Below are 18,936 nucleotides of genomic sequence, written 5' to 3' on the forward strand. Positions count from 1 at the left end.
CTACCACACCAAACTACTTAATTTCACTTCTTTGACATGCCATAACTACAGTTATTTTCAACCACAGTTTTCTTGTTATTAGCTTTCTGTATAGCATTTTTTTGTCATATTATAAACACAGAATATATACGTCATTTTCTAACCTAACCTTCATTTCTCTGTTTTTTTCTTTCAAGAAAAAAAAAAGAAAGAAAATTTTCATTAATAAGAGTCATGCAATACATTAAATCTTTAAGATATATTATAATTTGGAATTTATAAACTTTTAGAGGTTCTTGATGATGGCAAAGTGTATACGAAACCAAATTTTTAGCAAGCATGCAATCAAAGGGGAATCGATCTTATAGTTCTAGCTGTCGATTAGCTTGATAACAACAAGAGCATGCCCAAAGCTAAAACACTATCGATTCTTTCAAAAAAAAAAAAAAAAAATTATTTGGTGGCATCTCTTCAACGTGGCTTTATTAGCCGCCTTTATCCTTTTATAGGCAAATTATGGTCGGCAACTACAAGTCCAATTTCAATTAGAAAATTCAAATACTAACACTCCAAATGCTTTGTTGAATTTGGACTTCCGCGGCATTCTTCCTAAACCAAACTCTCTCTCTCTCTCTCTCTCTCTCTCTCTCTTAATCTTTTATTCTTTAATTCTTAATTTAAATTTTAAAAAATAATTTTCCTAATTTAATTCAACTCCTAATTTTAAGTGAACTTGGAATTCTAACACTATATATCCGGGCTAGGAATTTCTTTATAATTAATAGTGGACATATAATTTAAATTGGAGTTCTTATCTTAGTTGAAGATTCTATTCGGTAATGGCTTTTAAAGTGGTATTTAGTATTTTGACTCTAATTAAAACACTAGCTTTATTATTTATATTGTTTAGTGGTATAGTATTCATACTAATATTTAGAGATCGAGAGAGTAGTTTATGAAAAATTACTCATAACTTTTAAAAATTAAAAGAGTATATTTTGATTAAAGTCAACAAGATGATATTATTATTTTTACATTTAATATTTAATCCAATAACTATATCTAATAATTAACGGTTACTAGAATAGTTAATATTGCCAAATAGAGTCTTAGTGTTATATATGAGTATGAAAATGGTATTTAAGTGAAGAAAAAGAACCTTATATTAATGATAATAGATAAAAAAAATAAAAATAATTCTGATTGATGTTGAAGTAAAAAAGATAATATAAATTATATTTAAAGTATTTTGTAAAATTATATTTTATTAACATTAACATTTTTGAAAATAAAAAAAATAGTCGTGTAATTTATTACTAAGTTGATAAATTTATTTTTTTTTAAATGGAGATTTATATCATTACTAACTGTATGGTAAAATTACTTAGTACTAAATATATTAATTTACATAAGAATATGAAATTATCATGTTTCGTGAGATTTTATGTTTCAATTTTATAACATATTTGAACATAAGAAAAGCTTTCTAAGAGTGATAAAACAATAAATAAAAAAATTTCAATTATTCATATATTATATTGTACTGATTATATTTTAATATTAATTTTTGTAATAATCGTATTCTAATATTAACATATAATATGTTTTTTTTATTATTTTAGTTGTAATTATTCATAGGGAATCAATATCTACAATAAAAACATATATCATAATTGTGGATGTAAAGTAATACCATATTATTTTTTTTGTTTAATCATTATTTTATGATATAACATTAAATATTTTTATAACTTATAAAATAATTATTTTAATATTTTATTTTTTAATATATAGATTAAATAAGTTATCTTTAATTTTATGGGGGGATTTAGCCATAGTTCTTAAAGTTAAAAGTTTAATTTTAATTAATTATTACTATTGCATAATAGTTAACAACTTATATTACTATTTAATTTATAAAATTTATTGAAATATCAAAAAATATTATTTATGAAAATCATTTAAGCTTATCATTTAAAATAAAAGTAATTTAAATTTATAATTTAAAAAAAAAATATAAAACATGAATATATTATCAAATTTAAATACTCATTCATTTCAATCTTAATAAAATTTATATCATTACATAACAACCAAGCATTTATCTGTGTTTGAAGTTATATTAAAAAATAAAACTAATATAAAATATGTAATTATTATAATATATTTATAAATCATGTGTTGATTGAAAATTTTGTAAAATTGTATTTTAAGGGCGCACAAAACCTATTACATAAAAATGTGTATACATATAGATTTGAGCTAAACAAACAAACTACCCAAGGACTAGAACAACTTATAAAAGGAGGAGTGGCTAATCTTAGGCCTTAGGACTTGTTTTTCCACCTTAATTTAGTATTATATATACTATATTTGCAATTATCAAGATGTATGAAATATCAAGATAATTCCTATCTAATCGCTAAACCAAATGAGTTGTTCACAATTAATTAAAGAAAGTTTTGTTATTTGCAAACGCTTGAAGCAACCTCTCATTAATCTTTCTAGTTCATTTAGCTTATCTAACATGGGAAATGCAAGCTGGACATAGTACCTGCTTTATTTAATATGACATACACTAATCTTCAACTAATCAACTTTTTTCAATACATTTCTTTACCCTAATCACCCTTGGAAAGCGCCACATGATCCTCCATAGTCTTGAAACCAGAGATGGTATTTAAATACTAGCACAAAAGTGAAGATGTCACAGCATTCTTTAGCTCCTCAGCATATAAATATAATATAGAATGCTTGGTGTTGGAAAGCGATTAACCATGGAAATTAAAGGCCTCCATTACCTATTTTTCAGTTTCTTGGTTGCCTCCTCAGTGGTTTACAGTGAACAAGGTGCGCCGGAGACGAATAATAATGGGGTTTCTTCTCTTAAGCGGAGCAGTTTTCCTTCAGATTTTGTGTTTGGGACTGCATCATCTGCCTATCAGGTTTGTGCTATTTTTCTTTTATTTTTTATTTTTTATTTTTATATACTTCAAAAATTAAAGCGATTGGATTATCAGATTTGAACTCCTAACCTTCTGTATTAAGTTTTAGCTTAGTTGGTTTCATGTGTGTCTTAAGCTTTTAGATAAATTTTAATTCATGGGAGTTTATATATAATAATACATATGTGTGTGATTCTACAGTATGAAGGTGCTGCATTTGATGATGGTAAAGGACCTAGCATATGGGATACCTTCACTCAGAGGCACCCAGGTCTCTTTCTCTCTTACTTATAACTAGCATTAAACATCATATTAATTATGTTTAATTATGGTTCAAGTTTTTGTTTGTCACAAGCAAGACTGTTCTCACCTACTTCAATTCCTAACATAAATTGATGGAAGGAAATTAGTATTAACAAGAAATCAAAGATTGAGTGTCCCAATTAGATTAAGTACCAAAGAAACTAATTAAGAGACATTCTTAATAGAAAACAAAAGAGAAGAAAATACAAATCACGGGCTTTGAGCCATAATAAATAGAATATAGACTTCAATTTGAAAAGAATTTGTGTGTGTTGCAGAGAAGATCACGGATCACAGTAGTGGAAAGATTGCAGACGATTCATATCATAAGTACAAGGTATAAAATTCTATCCATGCAAATTATATATTTTACCTAAACCACTTTCTTTATCTTTTATTAATTAATTATAAATTTATTGATTTGATGGATTGATCAGGAAGATGTGGCTATAATGAAAGGCTTAGGTTTTGATGCTTACAGATTTTCCATCTCCTGGCCTAGACTTTTGCCCCGTAAGTTTATCTTACGTTTATAATAATAATAATAATAATAATAATAATAATAATAATAATGATAATAATCATTTATTTTCTGGTAATTATATAGAGACTCACATATGTCATTATCAATTAATTAGCTTTATATGACATTATTATTATTAATTTTTATTTGTTATTTTTTCTAATAATTTTTTTAGTTGGTCACGTTAGTGGAGGAATAAATCAAAAGGGTATCGACTACTACAACAATCTCATCAATGAACTCCTGTCAAGTGGTACTATCAATTAATTCCAAACCCAATCTCCCTTTAATTTCTCTCTTTCTGCAGACACCAATCAATTCTTACATATTTATGTTTTAATTACAGGAATCAAACCTTTTGTGACTCTATTCCACTGGGATGTTCCACAAGCCCTTGAAGATGAATACACTGGTTTTTCAAGCCCCAAAATTGTGTAAGTACTCTATTTCGAGTTTAAATTCTAGTCAGATTCAAATAAAATTGTGTATTTACATATCTTGAATCCTTAATCAAGTTATTTGTTTATTTCTATGGGCAGCAAAGACTTTCAAGATTATGCAGAATTATGCTTTAGCCAATTTGGTGATAGGGTAAAGCACTGGATTACATTGAACGAGCCACTAACCTTTGCTACTAGTGGATATGTAACTGGTGCATTTGCACCTGGCAGATGTTCAAAATCTTCCACATCGAACTGCACTGAAGGCGATTCCAGTACCGAGCCATACACAGTAGGTCACTACCAGCTTCTTGCTCATGCTGCTGCAGTTCAAGTCTATAGGAAAAAATTCCAGGTAAATTCATATATTTAACATTTCTAATAAAAATATATAAATAAATAAATAGATGGTGTGCAATCAATTTCAATTTAGGAGAATACATAATTAATGGTGTGTGATTGTGCAAGATATATATATATATATATATATATATATATATATATATATATATATATATATATATATATATATATATATATATAAATATATGTAATTTACTTAGTATGAACATCGCGACTAAATTCAGATGAATAGGCTTCTTTGATACACCCAACCTAGATAATGGCATATTAAGTGAAAAAAATCTAAAGAAGGGATACACAATACAATCCAAACAGAATAAACCAAACGGTACAAAACCAGAAAAAAAAACCAAGACTTACATTTTCTAATAGAAATTGGATGCAGATTTTATTACATAAAACATATAAGCTCTGCATTAACTAACGAATTGGGACATTTTTACTTATACCTGGTCGATATGAATCCAGATATAAATATGTGAAATCCACGCATTTAATAAATAAGTTTAACTTTATATCTTGTATCTTGAGTCTACATAATAGATCAAATTTAGACAAAAAAAATCTAATCAATTCAAACTGTATATATAGTCTCATCTCCCATTAATATGCTTAGAATGCACTTAAATTTACTAGCTAATAATATATATTATCTTGATTATTTTATTAATAAGACTGGATTTTTTTTTTAATATATAGAAGTCTCAAAAAGGCCAAATTGGGATTACACTAAATTCTGGCTGGTTTGTGCCCTTAACCGAGTCAAGTAATGACCATAAAGCAGCATCTAGAGCCCTTGCTTTTCAGTATGATTGGTAAGTGTACATTTTGTATCCATCTATTTAGCAGTTTCATTTATTGAACTAGTAATTTATATGGCCTTTTTTTTTTGTTCTCTTTCTTGAAGGTTTATGGAACCACTAAAGTCAGGTTCATACCCTGTTGACATGGTTAATAATGTGGGAAAACGATTGCCAAAGTTCTCTGAAAAGGAAGCCTCGATGGTTAAAGGATCTTTTGATTTTATTGGAGTAAACTATTACACTGCAAGTTACGCAAATGATATTCCTTGCAAAACCCATAGCCCCAGCTTCACTACTGACTCCTGTGCCAATGTTTCAACCCATAGAAATGGGGTCCCAATTGGTGAAAAGAGTGGTTCAAGTTGGCTTTTTGTTTACCCAAGAGGGATTCAAGATGTTCTGCTCTATACCAAGTACAAGTTTGATGATCCTGTCATCTACATAACTGAGAATGGAGTTAGTGAGGTTAATACTGGTTCGGTTTCCCTAGAAGATAACCAAAGAGTAGATTACTACCATGATCATTTGTCTTACGTTAAAGATGCAATAGCAATTGGCGTCAATGTGAAGGGATACTTTGCATGGTCATTACTAGACAATTTTGAATGGAGTTCTGGCTATTCGGTCCGATTCGGTTTGATTTTTATAGACTATAAAGATGGATTGAAAAGGTATCCAAAAAAATCAGCAAATTGGTTCAAAGAATTTATTGGTTCTGGGAATCACACCAAAACAAAGGATAGGGAGCTTTGAAACTTAATTATAGAGAACTTATTGTAGTTTAGTTTGAATTATTATATTAGCATGTGACACATCTTTATTATGTAACTATTTTCTATCAAACGTAGTTATCTGTAACTCAAAATTTTATCCTTTATGTATTTAAAAGTTAATAAAAAAATTTAACATGTTTATATCTAGGCACAACATATGGGGACATTTTGTGATAATTTTGAATGAGCCGAAGGATCAGGCTTACATGAGCCAATATGAAGCCCATAGAAACTGGGCCAGCTGAGTATTTGTTAATCCACGCTTCCCAAAGCCCACATCTATATATATATATATATATATATATATATATATATATATATATATATATATATATATATATATATATATATTAATATTATATATGTAAGGCCAGAGTTCTTGCTAAAGAACTTGGTAACTATTAACAGGAGAGACTACGCTACAAAAATAGAGGAAATTCCAAGGTTTCATGGAAATGTTACCTATCTATGCTATGTGTGGTTAACATACCGATTCTAGACATGGCCCAGGTCCTGGTTTGGATAAGAATCAGATCAATCAAAATTAAAATTAAAATCAGATCGAAATTTGTGAAATCTGAATTTGATAAGAATTGTTTTAAATCAGTTGAACCAATTCTGAACAATTCGATTAATTTTGGATAAAAATTCACATTTTTAGAAAAAAAGTAGTTGTCAAATTTGATCAAATTAGATCAACTATATTAAACCAAATCGAAATTCAATCAAAATTAAATAAAACCGAACTAAAATCGAGATCAAAACTACACCTAGACTTCAATCTAATTTTGAATCTTAACCCTTTAAACTAAAATTGCCGTTCTAATTAGAACCGGACCAAACCCATCTCTAGCCGATTCAATATGGAAATATTCATATTGGCAAGATACCCATGTATGTAGCCACCTAGGTCCAGTCCAACCATGGCAATATATAAGAAAGAGTTTGGAAGGTGGATAAAAATTCTTTTGCCTCGAAAATTATATTTTAATTTAGATTTAAAATATTAAATGGACTTAGCATATTGGGCATATTCATGAGAAAAAGAATGTGAAAGCTGCTTGGCTTGTAAGCTTCATTGGCATTCTTATAAATATTCCTTTGCGCACCAATTAGTAGTTTTTATCGATCAATGAAATTAAAGATTAATCATCCAAGTCTCTTTCAAGCAATTGCATGGTACTTTAGATATCAACACAAAAAAGAATCCTCCAGAAGAGAAGGTATATATGGCGAATTAAATTTATAATCTTGGCCTGCAATAAAATATTATGTGGGTTAAGTACTAAAATATTTCTAGAAATTAATAGATCCTTTGTTATGTATGATATTAGATGGTGGGTTCCCGCCGTTTGTGCGTAGAATGCAAAATGACAAAGCATAATCCAACAAATAAAACAATTAAAAATAGTAATATAAATAGATAGAGAAGTTGATTTAGAGTAATAATTAAGCAAGTGTCTTAAAAATTTCTTGAATCTTGTCCAAGGGCGTCTTAAAACCATTAGCTTTTGTAATGGCGATTCAAGGCTCTTCAGGGATAGGCTTGCTGCTCTTGTGCAACCTGTTGGCTTTTGCAGGACTCGTTTCAGCTTGTTTTAATCGCAGCAGTTTTCCACCGGGGTTTCTTTTTGGAACAGCTGCGGCTTCTTACCAGGTACAGAGTTCGAATAACATATAGCATATATATGCATTTTTTTTTTCTGGGGGGAAATTTGATAAATTTTCTGTTGATATTTTGAATTATTTTTAGTATGAAGGTGCAGTAAATGAAGATGGAAAGGGCCCAAGTATATGGGACGTTTTTACTCACAAATATCCAGGTTAATAATTCTTCTGATAGGTTCTGCAATTCCAGGTTGAATGAGCCTAAAGAGAAATCTCATAACTTGTTTTATGGTATTTCGTGGCATTGCAGAAAGGATTAAAGGCCGTGCTAATGCGGATGTAGCTATTGATTTTTATCATCGTTATCAGGTTTCTGAATATGATTTCTATACACACACACATATATATTTTCGGTCTCTATTGTCCTTTATCTGTAGAATTGAATGTTTTGACAGGAAGATGTGGACATCATGAAGAATATGAGTTTAGATGCTTTCAGATTCTCTATCTCCTGGTCTAGAGTGTTACCTCGTAAGATCACTACTACAATTTAGCCATAAAAATCTCTAAAATATTCATTTGAATTCTAAATTTATAGACACCAACATCAACATGCTTGATGTTCAAATTCCAAGTTTACAGTCATAGATACGATATTGACATTATAATGATTAATTATACATCTTAGAGGTTGTTTGGCTTAAATGAGATTTATAATGAAATTTAAATGAGTAATATAGTAAAATACTTAATCAAATTAATTTACAAGCACAAAATTTATAAGCATCAAAATGAAATGGTGAGTCCTTTCAGCTTATTATTATTATTTTTAATTTATAAGTTTATTTTATTATAAATTTAAAAATTATTATAAAGTAGGATAAAAACTGTTAACATTTGTTGCACAGGTGGGAAACTAAGTGGAGGAGTGAACGGGAAGGGCATTGAATTCTACAATAATCTCATCAATAAGCTCCTATCAGAAGGTCAACATTTATACATTCCTTTTAATAACTGAAAATTTCCACTTCATCGTTATGAATTTTCTTAGGCTCTGTTTGGATAGTTAATATATTTGAAATGATTGAGGATTTGGATTTGCATTTCAAATGAAAATAATAATAATAATAATAATAATAATAATAATGATAATAATAATAATAATAATAATAATAATAATAATAATAATAATATCAGATTCAAATACATGCTTAGCGACTTGATCCATTGATTGAAGATGTGTCATTCACCTACCAGAGTCAAGATCGAGTTCTCTTCCTAAATCCCACTACTAAAAAGAAGAAAAAGAATCCTCATCATTTGAGATTCATATTTATTCAAAAAAAGTCGTATGAAATTTTTTCAGTCATTATCAAGACTGGCACTTTCCAAGATTAATTTCAAGAAATTTAAAGGAAAAACAAGCAAGCACAAGAATTGAAACTTTTCTTCTTTCATGAAATTATTCACAGGCATACAGCCTTTTGTGACTTTATTTCACTGGGATCTACCTCAAGCCCTTGAAGATGAATATGGTGGATTTTTAAGCCCTCGCATAGTGTAAGTGAAGAAAGAAAGAAAGTGCTTGATCTGTTATTTTTAGCAAATCACTCTTATTCTGTTAATGAAATGTACTTGGAACTTGCACACAGGGATGATTTCAAGGATTACGCAGAGCTTTGCTTCAAAGAATTTGGGGATAGAGTGAAGCATTGGATCACATTAAATGAGCCCTGGAGTTATAGCAACACTGGTTATAACGTGGGCCAATTTGCGCCAGGAAGGTGCTCCAGGTTCATGAATCCAGCATGCCAAGCTGGAGACTCTGCAACTGAGCCTTATTTGGTTGGCCACAATTTGTTACTTTCTCATGCAGCAGCAGTAAAACTCTACAAAGAAAAATACCAAGTAAGTACATATACTAATTCGCTATTCAATTCATTTTTATCTAGACTCTATTCATATAGACTAATACACTAAAAAAAGAATTTTACATGCAAAATTGATAGGTCCATAAGTAAATTTGGCCACAGGCGGGTTTCCATCTGTGGCCAGGGTGATCCTAACCCCGCCTTTGGGGCTGGTTCCCATCGGTTCTGGTCTCCCACAATTCAAGCTCGGTTTGAAAACGGTTTTGGTTCTATCCAGTTTGATACAATCCAATGGTTGAAACAAATTTTCAAATTTATTTTTTAAATTTATGATTTAGATTAAATCGGACTATCAAATTATTCATACTTTTTTATTTCAATTTCAATTTGATTTACATTCAATAGGAAAAGAACCGGTTCGAGCATGTGTATGGCCCAAATCAATCTTTGGCAATATCTATCTACATCAACTGTATCTCTTAATATATTTTTAAATCTATGAAGACACAACAAAATTTTCCATTGGTAAATGCATGATCTGTTAAATTAATGACTCAAAATTCTAGTATGATTTGGAAAAGAACATAACCCACTTATCTAATTAAATGAAATTGAATTGTGAAGGCATCTCAGAAAGGGAAGATTGGGATAACACTTATTTCTCATTGGATGGTGCCATTCTCCAACTCTCAGCTTGACAAGGAGGCATCAATTAGAGCCCTTGATTTTATGTATGGATGGTGAGTGCATGATCACAATCAATCAACCACTAATTTTTATTATAAACTATACACATATGTGACACTAATTAATCCATCCATCTTCTCTTAATTAAACAGGTACATGGACCCATTAACCTATGGTGACTACCCACAAAGCATGCTTACCCTTGTTGGAAATAGATTGCCTAAATTCACCAAAGATCAATCTAAATTGGTGAAAGGATCTTTTGATTTTATTGGATTAAATTACTACAGTGCATTTTACGCAGCTGCTGTACCTGCTAATTCTAATCCAGTCAATATTAGCTACTCCACAGATTCCCTCACTAATTTAACAAGTAAGTTTCACTTTTCACTCTAATCAATCTCTGGATTTTTATACTTTAACTCTCTTTTCATTTTTTTTTTTTTTTTTTTTGCAGCCGAGCGAAATGGAATTCCTATTGGTCCGTCGGTACGTGCAACAAATAATTAATATTATTAAAAAAACTTTTGGGAAAAAAAGGGATTTCCTTGTGAATAATTTTGAGTGAATAACATTGCAGGGTGGTTCGATTTGGATTCATTCATATCCAAAAGGCTTTCATAATATTGTCAAATATACAAAGGAAAAATACAGCAATCCAACAATTTATATCACTGAGAATGGTAAGGAAAAACAAACATAATGTTAAATTCATTACAAATTAATACTGGATTTAGAATTAATGTCTCTTAATTTATATTTCAGGGATTGACCAATTTGATGATGGTACCTTAACAATTAAAGAACTTCAAAATGATACATATAGAATAGACTATTACAATAATCATCTTGCGTACCTCAACAGAGCCATTCAGTAAGTTTTCTTACTCCCTGTATTTATGTACTTCTTAATTATCATTATTCTTGTAATAGTTGATTGGTGGGGGTGTTGGCAGCGAGGGCATCAATGTTAAGGGTTACTTTGCATGGTCATTACTGGATAACTTTGAATGGGCTGCTGCTTTCACTATGAGGTATGGAATTAATGTGGTAGACTACAAAAATGGCTTGAAAAGATCCCCCAAGAAGTCAGCTATTTGGTTCAAGAACTTCCTGCAGAGGCAGAGGAATTATCCATGATTATGCAGAGGATCAGATTCCATTTTTGGCTGAGAAATAAACAATGACTTTTTTTTCTATCCCATATGTTGAATAATTTCTCAAAAATAAGACTTCTGATCTGGAAGGATAAAGGGGAAATGAATGTTCTGCTTGCTTGGTTTGCTACATGTTCTAATGTCTCTTATTGCCAGAAACAAGAGAGAAAATAACCTGAATGGGAAAGAATAATGAATTAAAAGGTTGAAGTTGAACTTCAAAGCTTAAATTGGCCCTTTTTTCTTGAATGAAGTTAAAGGTATTTTTGTCTCCCTATTCTTTTCTTTTTCTTACTTCAAAAAATTAAAATTAAATTTCCTCATTGTGAGGTAGACATTCGACCATTAAGACTGCTAACTCAATAATTTTAGTTTTATATGTCATTTTCTAAAAAAAGGAAGTATAAATAAAATTTATATGCCTAGCCTTATTTATTTAATGACTGAGTGTATGTTACTCACTTAACAGAGTCATGTTCAAGTCTCTATTCCTTTGATCTTCTTTTCCAAAATAAAATAAAGATCGATGGTGAATAAATGAAAATATTCGACTTCCCCCACTTTCTTCACTTTAAAAATACAAGAAGACTAATCAAATTACCTTATTAACAATAGACATTAATTGATGAATCTTCAAAAATTTCAGTCATCTTCGATCAATTAATTTTGGCAAAACATTTAAAAAAACACCATCAAATGACTCACAGGGTGTTATCGGTATGTCCACTCCAATAATTAAGCCAAGCCAATATGATTTATTTGATAAGATAAAGGAAGAGAGGAAAAGAAATCCTTTATATTTTTGCCATCATCTTAATTACTAATGCTAATGATGGGCCAAAATGGGCTTTTGTAGACTGCTCTAAACTGGCTTTTCATCCACCAAAAGGGCTGAGATAAGTTCTGTTATACATCAAGGAAAATTACAAGAATCCAACAGTTTACATTATTATTTTTTCTCTAAGGGATGGTGTTAATGTGAAGGGATATTACATGTGGGCTTTCTTCGATGACTTTGAATGGGATGCTGGTTACACAGTTCGGTTTGGTCTACTCTATGTTGATTTCAAGAACAATTTGAATCGATATCTCAAAGATTCTACCTTCTGGTTCAGGAAATTCTTCTTAAAATAGAAAAAAAACTAAATTTTAAATTAATTCATTTTAATTTTTTGTCTAAATTAATATAAAAGTTTTAATTTAAACTCAATTTATTTTGGATTAAATTTATTGATTTAGATAAAAATTAAGAAATTTAATTTTTTGAATTTTTTAAGCTGAATTTCTTGATTTCTTAATTTAATTTAAAAAATTAAAAAATTCAATTTTTTGATTTTATTTTTTTTAATTTTTATGTTAAATTGAGTTTAAATTGAAAATTTTAAATTAATTTAAATAAAATATTAAAAATATATTAAATTGAAGATTTTAACAAATACAATTTGAGCATTATTCCTAACATGATATATACATAAAAAAAATTACCAACAGGGCTTGGCCTTCCTTTATGTCTCAGTGAACCAAATAAAGAGAAGAGAGCCTATTGTATTTGTATATTATCAGTTGGGAAATAATAAATTCCAAACTTGTGAATATTTTACTTCTTAATGTGGATGATTTCTAGTTATTAAATTAAAAAGAAATTAAATTAAATTAAATTAAATAATAATACCCTTTATATTTATGCAACAATTAAACAAAGTCAACTGGGTGGCTATCAATCATCTTATAATATTACTACCAACCAAATCAAAGTGCAAAAGAAAACATTAAAATAAAATAAAAAGAAAACCATCCATTACCCTTGATGAAGTTGTTTTACCTTTTTAACTTTTTTTATTCCCTGTAATAATTAAAAATAATTATTAATGACATCCATCACATTCTCTCAATTTAAAAATTAATTTAATTAATTTAATATATACTATAATACGCAACTAGCTATTCATTCAGTAATTTAATAATTAATTTTCTTTTCGTAATATACTATTTTTTAAAAAAATTAAAATAAAAAAAAATATCTAATGTCCATGTGCCCAATTTCGATTTGCACACACACAAATGTATACGCATGTGGCTTCGAAACCCATTCCAATTTTTGATAATAGGATATATATAATTTATTATAACTAAATTATGTAAATATGTAATATAATATCGCCATATATTTAATTCAGGCATCGAATTAAGGAAAGATTCATATATTATTTATATAATTAGTAAAAAAAAATCTGGTTTCTATTTTTGTATATATGAAGGGGACAATAGAGAAGTTGACGATCACCAAATCAAGCCATGGCTACCAGAGGATGCTTCATCTTCGGCCTCCTAGCCTTAGTCACCTTAGTAACTTGCGCTGATGGTTTGAAACCTAGCCGATTGCTGCCATTCAACAGAAGCAGTTTTCCAGAAAATTTCATATTTGGAGCTGGATCTGCTGCCTACCAAGTATGATATTCTTCTTCTTCTTGTTTAATACAAATTGAAGTTCATCAATCTTCTTTGCTATTCTTATGTGAGAGGAAAAGCCTAAAATAAATATCAAATGAAATGAAATGTTCCTTGAGAAAGATGGGTTCATTTTGTTCATAATTAATGTTATTCTTGATTTCTATGTATTAGAATTTAAATATTTTTTTATTTCAGTCTGAAGGAGCAGCTCTTATTGATGGCAGAGGCCCAAGCATATGGGATACATTTGTCAGGAAACATCCAGGTCTCTATTTTTCACTTTTGTATATTTTCATTTATGCATGGAGTGGCTGATACAACATCATTTATGCCTGGAGGCCCAAGATATTGGGATATAACTGTTTTTTTTTTTTTAATTATCATTTTTAAAATAAAAAATTCATTTTTTTTTTAATTTTAGAAAATTTTTATTTTTTTAAAAAAATTTATCCCCGAAAGAAGTCATAATGTATCTAATTTCTTTTTTCTTTTTTTCCTTACATTTATTGGTTAAATTTAACTTTATGTGACAGAAAAAATTGCTGATCGTAGTACTGGAGATGTAGCAGATGATTTCTATCACCATTATAAGGTATTAATTAACCAATTACTACTCTTCATATATATAATTTAATAATACTAAAATCTAACTTATGAAATATATATTCTTTTTGTTTTTCTGCTTTTGAATTCAATTTATCTCAAAAATTTGAAATTTTAAAGCCTTATAGATGAGTGAAAACTTATTGATTCAGTTTAACTAAAATGATTGTGAAATGTTGCAGGAGGACATAAAATTGATGAAAAAGATTGGTTTGGACTCCTTCAGGTTCTCCATCTCATGGAGTCGAATATTACCAAGTATGATAACAAATTGAAATTGAGATTTTATCTAATTAGTTACCCAAAATCTTACTTACCATGCACATATTAACCCCAATTGATATCCTTTAATAACAGGCAGGAATGACTTATCTGAAATTAAAATTGATTAGAATTTTCGATTAAAATTGAGAAGCATATGCTATTGATTTTTAATGTTTTAATTTACTTTTGGATTCAGAGGGGAAAATCAGTGGGGGAGTGAATCCACTAGGTGTTAAATTCTACAATGACCTCATCAACGAGCTGCTCGCCAATGGTACTCAAATTCCATATCCTCCCTCCTTCTCTCTCTCTCTCTCTCTCTCTCTCTCACTCACACACACACATTCTTTTTTCAGTTTCAATCATCAAACAAGTTTATAATTTTCACTAATATAAACAGGTTTAAGGCCCTTTGTGACTTTAATCCATTTCGATCCTCCACAAGCTCTGGAAGATGAATATGGCGGCTTTCTAAGCCCCAGGATTGTGTAAGTGATGCTTTACCCCACAAGTATAGCTTGATCATATTATAAACAAGGAAAAGAAAAATGGGTATGCAGTACCTAAAAGTATAATTCTCTTCTAATTTGATGAATAGGTATGATTATTTAGACTATGTAGACTTTTGTTTCAAGACATTTGGTGATCGAGTCAAGCTCTGGGTAACTATGAATGAACCCAATATATTTGCCATGATGGGATACAGTAGTGGTGTCCTTGCTCCGGGTCGATGTTCCAACTATTTAGGGAACTGCTCGGCCGGAAACTCTGCCACTGAACCCTACATTGCTATCCACAATATGCTTCTTTGTCATTCAGCTGCTGTGAAATTGTACAAGGAGAAGTACAAGGTTGGTTTGTTTTTTTTTTTTTTTTATTTGACTCTAATTAATATTTGATCTCAAAATCTTGTAGTTCTGAAGACAATTCGAATACTATTAAACTAAAAGCCAATTAATATGAGATTTTTTATATGAACCAAATTTGATGGTAGCTTGAGTACATTAGCCATTGGTTTGGGGGTAGTGATGAACTCAAAATTTATAGTAATTTTTGCAGGTTATCCAAAAAGGACAAATTGGGATTACAATTGCAAGCCAATGGTTTATCCCAAAATACAATACACCTTCTGATCGCTTGGCTACTTCTAGAGCTTTTGATTTCTATTTTGGATGGTAATTAAGTACTTTTAATTTACTATAATTTTTTAATAGTCTCTAATTAATATATTTATAGTGAAATTTTTCTTAATAATAGTTGAAATGATAATGCTAAATAGGCTCTTTTTTGAAATTAACATTAGTCTGTCAAATATTTGTGTAGGGTTGCACATCCAGTTACATATGGTGACTATCCCCAAAGCATGAGGGAATTAGTGGGAAGTAGACTCCCAAAATTCAGTGAAGAACAATCCAAGATTTTAAAAGGGTCTTTTGATTTTCTTACGCTAAATTACTACACCACATATTATGCAGAGAGTGCTCCATTCACTAACACTATCAGCCATAGTTATGATACTGACATGCTTGCAAAATCAACTCGTATGTTCAAAATCTTGATTATTTATTTATTTTTGAAGAATTAATTTTTATCCATTTATGCATTACTAATTCTATTTATGCATTATTTTCATTACAGCTGAAAAGAATGGAGTTCCCATCGGCACACCGGTATATATATATTATCTTCTTTCTTTGCACATTTTAAAAGAACTGCTTAAATTATTAGCTGCTAATACTACTTCTGAAAACAGAATAATAAGTCTAATTAGCACCTTTTTTTTAAAAAAAAAAAATTATGTTTACTAGCTATTTAACCCAACAAGTTTTGCAGACTGCTTTGAGTTGGCTTTACATATATCCAAAAGGATTGCAAGAGCTTCTATTACATGTGAAGGAGAATTACAATAATCCTCCTATCTATATCACTGAAAATGGTAAAAAAAAAAAAAAAATCAATTGCCTATTTTAGTCGTACAAAAATTAGCTGCTAATGGTGTCTTTGACATGCTTTGCAGGAATGGCTGACAATGGCTCCTTGCCACTTGAAGTTGGCCTTAAAGATAGTATGAGAATAAGATACATTAGTAGTCACCTATCTCATATTTTAAAGGCTATAAAGTAAGGAATGAATTAATTGGACATATTTAACAAACTAATCATGATTATTCTCTTTTTTAAGAATACTAATGATGATTAATTTGAATTTGGCAGGAAGGGTGTTGATGTGAAGTCATACTACATATGGTCATTTTTTGATGATTTTGAGTGGAGTTCTGGCTACACCATCCGATTTGGCATTACTTATGTTGATTATAAGAATAATAACAAACGCCACCTCAAATACTCAGCCTATTGGTTCAAAAAATTCCTCCTAAGTTCTAATAATTAAATTGAAACTCATTTGGATTTGTTAAATTCTGTGAGTGTTGCAAGCTTTAGCTTGATAATAGTTGTACCTTTAAATTTAGATTATGTCTTATTTTGGAGTCTCTCCTCCCTCATATTTTTAAAATTTTTAAATAAAAAGAGATTCATAGAGTTTATCTCTAATTATATATATATAATAAGAAATAGGAGCTACCACCTTTATCATTTAAACTAATTTTATTGAGTTCTAATATGCTATGTAATATTAGTTTGTTAGTTGAATGTAAATACACTGAAATAAAATTTATTTTAATTATATAAATGTAACTATTTAAAAATTATATGTAACTAAAATTTTAATTATGATAAAAATTTTTAAAAAATATAAATATGACAAAATTTAATTGAATTATATAAATGTAATTGTTGGTAAAATATATGTGAAATTTCAGTTTAAATTATGATAGAAATTATTCATACTAATATTTAATTGAAATTATTGTATAAAATAAAATAAAAAATAATTTGAAATCAATTTTTTTTTCTAATTCAATGTAATTCAATTTTAATTCAATTCAATTACTGAAAATATATATTTTAGAATGATTCAATTCGAAAAAAAAAAAAAATCTGCTCAATGAGAATTTTCAATTTCAAAAATTTTCAGCTAATTATTTGGTTTGGTTGGAAAATAGATATGTGGTTAGCCTTATTAAAAGGAAAGAGGGGACAAACCAAATTGTTATTTTGATGGAGACGAGCTCATCTAAAGAAGTCCAATAATATGGAATTTGACGCTCATCTCAAAAAATCTGTGGAGTCTAAAATCTAATAATAATTTTTACCATAAAAATAATAAATCTAGAGATCAAATTTAAAGTGATAAATTATTGGACTTTTAAGGTGTGGAAAACCAATCATATTACCTTATTGACAGTCACTATATATTTGCTAAATCGTTACGAATATTTTTTGAAATGATATTATTGATTTCTCTTAAATTTTAAACTTCAAATCTCACGAAGATAAAGAAAGACTTAGATATTTAGCATAACACTTCTATTATTACTTTGACTGGCTTTCTCGGTTGCACTTTATCTTAAGCAGGTTTGTCTTCTCTTCAAATCTAAGAAACCCCATTTGATATGTCTTATCAACATAAAACCAGACTTTTCAATATATTTAAAGCAGGCATCGAATTAAAGAGAGATTCCTTTGTTATTTATATGACTATTCAAAAGAAGTTGACGAATGCCAAATCAAGCCATGGCAACTAGAGGATACTTCATCTTGGGCCTCTTAGCCTTAGTCACCTTAGCAACTTGTGCTGACGGGTTGAAACATAACCGATTGCTGCCACTCAACAGAAGCAGTTTTCCAGAAAATTTCATATTTGGAGCTGGATCCGCTGCATACCAAGTATGATGCTAATCCCTTCTATCCTCCTCCCGTTTCTTCTTCTTCTTTGATACAAATTGAAATACATTAATATTCTTCATCTTCGGATTATTCATCATTTTGCTATAATGGAAGAATTATAAATCTATTTATAAGTTACAAATATTTTCGATCAAAATGTTAATTTTTATAAATTAAAATGGACTACATATGATTTTGAATCGGATGTATTCATGATGAATAGCAAGTGATGTCAAATTTGTGAGAGAGAAATTACATATGATTTTTTTTTCTGATAAAAAAAAATTGTGAGGAAAAGGCTAAAATAAATATCAAATGAAATGAAATGCCCCTTGAAAAAGATGGATTCATTTTGTTTACAATTAATGTTTTCTGATT

General features: G+C 29.2%; 3 protein-coding genes across 3 annotated transcripts; all 3 read left to right on the top strand.

The window, feature by feature from the left end:
* Positions 1-2,585: 2,585 nt before the first annotated feature.
* Positions 2,586-6,276, top strand: LOC131168781 (beta-glucosidase 13-like). Its single transcript, XM_021830998.2, has 9 exons — positions 2,586-2,924; positions 3,126-3,195; positions 3,506-3,564; positions 3,665-3,740; positions 3,926-4,003; positions 4,097-4,184; positions 4,290-4,545; positions 5,253-5,368; positions 5,461-6,276. The coding sequence occupies exons 1-9, from the start codon at positions 2,730-2,732 to the stop codon at positions 6,107-6,109; spliced, it is 1,587 nt and encodes a 528-aa protein (XP_021686690.2). The 5' UTR covers positions 2,586-2,729; the 3' UTR covers positions 6,110-6,276.
* Positions 6,277-7,530: 1,254 nt separating this feature from the next.
* On the top strand, positions 7,531-11,568 carry LOC110669309 (beta-glucosidase 12-like). Its single transcript, XM_058133506.1, has 13 exons — positions 7,531-7,786; positions 7,883-7,952; positions 8,048-8,106; positions 8,193-8,268; positions 8,646-8,723; positions 9,210-9,297; positions 9,390-9,645; positions 10,233-10,348; positions 10,448-10,668; positions 10,753-10,784; positions 10,876-10,978; positions 11,061-11,169; positions 11,252-11,568. Exons 1-13 carry the CDS (start codon positions 7,646-7,648, stop codon positions 11,433-11,435), a joined length of 1,533 nt encoding a protein of 510 aa, XP_057989489.1. The 5' UTR covers positions 7,531-7,645; the 3' UTR covers positions 11,436-11,568.
* Positions 11,569-13,747: 2,179 nt separating this feature from the next.
* LOC110669346 (beta-glucosidase 17-like) lies at positions 13,748-17,310 on the top strand. The gene is made up of 13 exons (XM_021830984.2): positions 13,748-13,900; positions 14,099-14,168; positions 14,437-14,495; positions 14,689-14,764; positions 14,967-15,044; positions 15,171-15,258; positions 15,369-15,621; positions 15,830-15,945; positions 16,094-16,311; positions 16,409-16,440; positions 16,604-16,706; positions 16,788-16,890; positions 16,984-17,310. The coding sequence occupies exons 1-13, from the start codon at positions 13,748-13,750 to the stop codon at positions 17,159-17,161; spliced, it is 1,527 nt and encodes a 508-aa protein (XP_021686676.2). The 3' UTR covers positions 17,162-17,310.
* The last annotated feature ends 1,626 nt before the right edge of the window (positions 17,311-18,936 follow it).

This window comes from Hevea brasiliensis, chromosome 14, assembly GCF_030052815.1.
Source record: "Hevea brasiliensis isolate MT/VB/25A 57/8 chromosome 14, ASM3005281v1, whole genome shotgun sequence".
NCBI classification, from domain to species: Eukaryota; Viridiplantae; Streptophyta; class Magnoliopsida; order Malpighiales; family Euphorbiaceae; genus Hevea; species Hevea brasiliensis.

Excerpts from the sequence above, each read along its gene's own strand:
- LOC131168781 (XM_021830998.2), top strand. The coding sequence starts at position 2,730 with ATGCTTGGTGTTGGAAAGCGATTAACCATGGAAATTAAAGGCCTCCAT. Across the intron at positions 2,925-3,125 it reads CTGCATCATCTGCCTATCAG|TATGAAGGTGCTGCATTTGA; the intron begins GTTTGTGCTATT and ends GTGATTCTACAG. Across the intron at positions 3,741-3,925 it reads CTGGCCTAGACTTTTGCCCC|TTGGTCACGTTAGTGGAGGA; the intron begins GTAAGTTTATCT and ends TAATTTTTTTAG.
- LOC110669309 (XM_058133506.1), top strand. The coding sequence starts at position 7,646 with ATGGCGATTCAAGGCTCTTCAGGGATAGGCTTGCTGCTCTTGTGCAAC. Across the intron at positions 8,269-8,645 it reads CTGGTCTAGAGTGTTACCTC|GTGGGAAACTAAGTGGAGGA; the intron begins GTAAGATCACTA and ends TTTGTTGCACAG. Across the intron at positions 9,646-10,232 it reads TCTACAAAGAAAAATACCAA|GCATCTCAGAAAGGGAAGAT; the intron begins GTAAGTACATAT and ends TGAATTGTGAAG.
- LOC110669346 (XM_021830984.2), top strand. The coding sequence starts at position 13,748 with ATGGCTACCAGAGGATGCTTCATCTTCGGCCTCCTAGCCTTAGTCACC. Across the intron at positions 15,259-15,368 it reads TTTCTAAGCCCCAGGATTGT|GTATGATTATTTAGACTATG; the intron begins GTAAGTGATGCT and ends TTTGATGAATAG. Across the intron at positions 16,707-16,787 it reads TATCTATATCACTGAAAATG|GAATGGCTGACAATGGCTCC; the intron begins GTAAAAAAAAAA and ends CATGCTTTGCAG.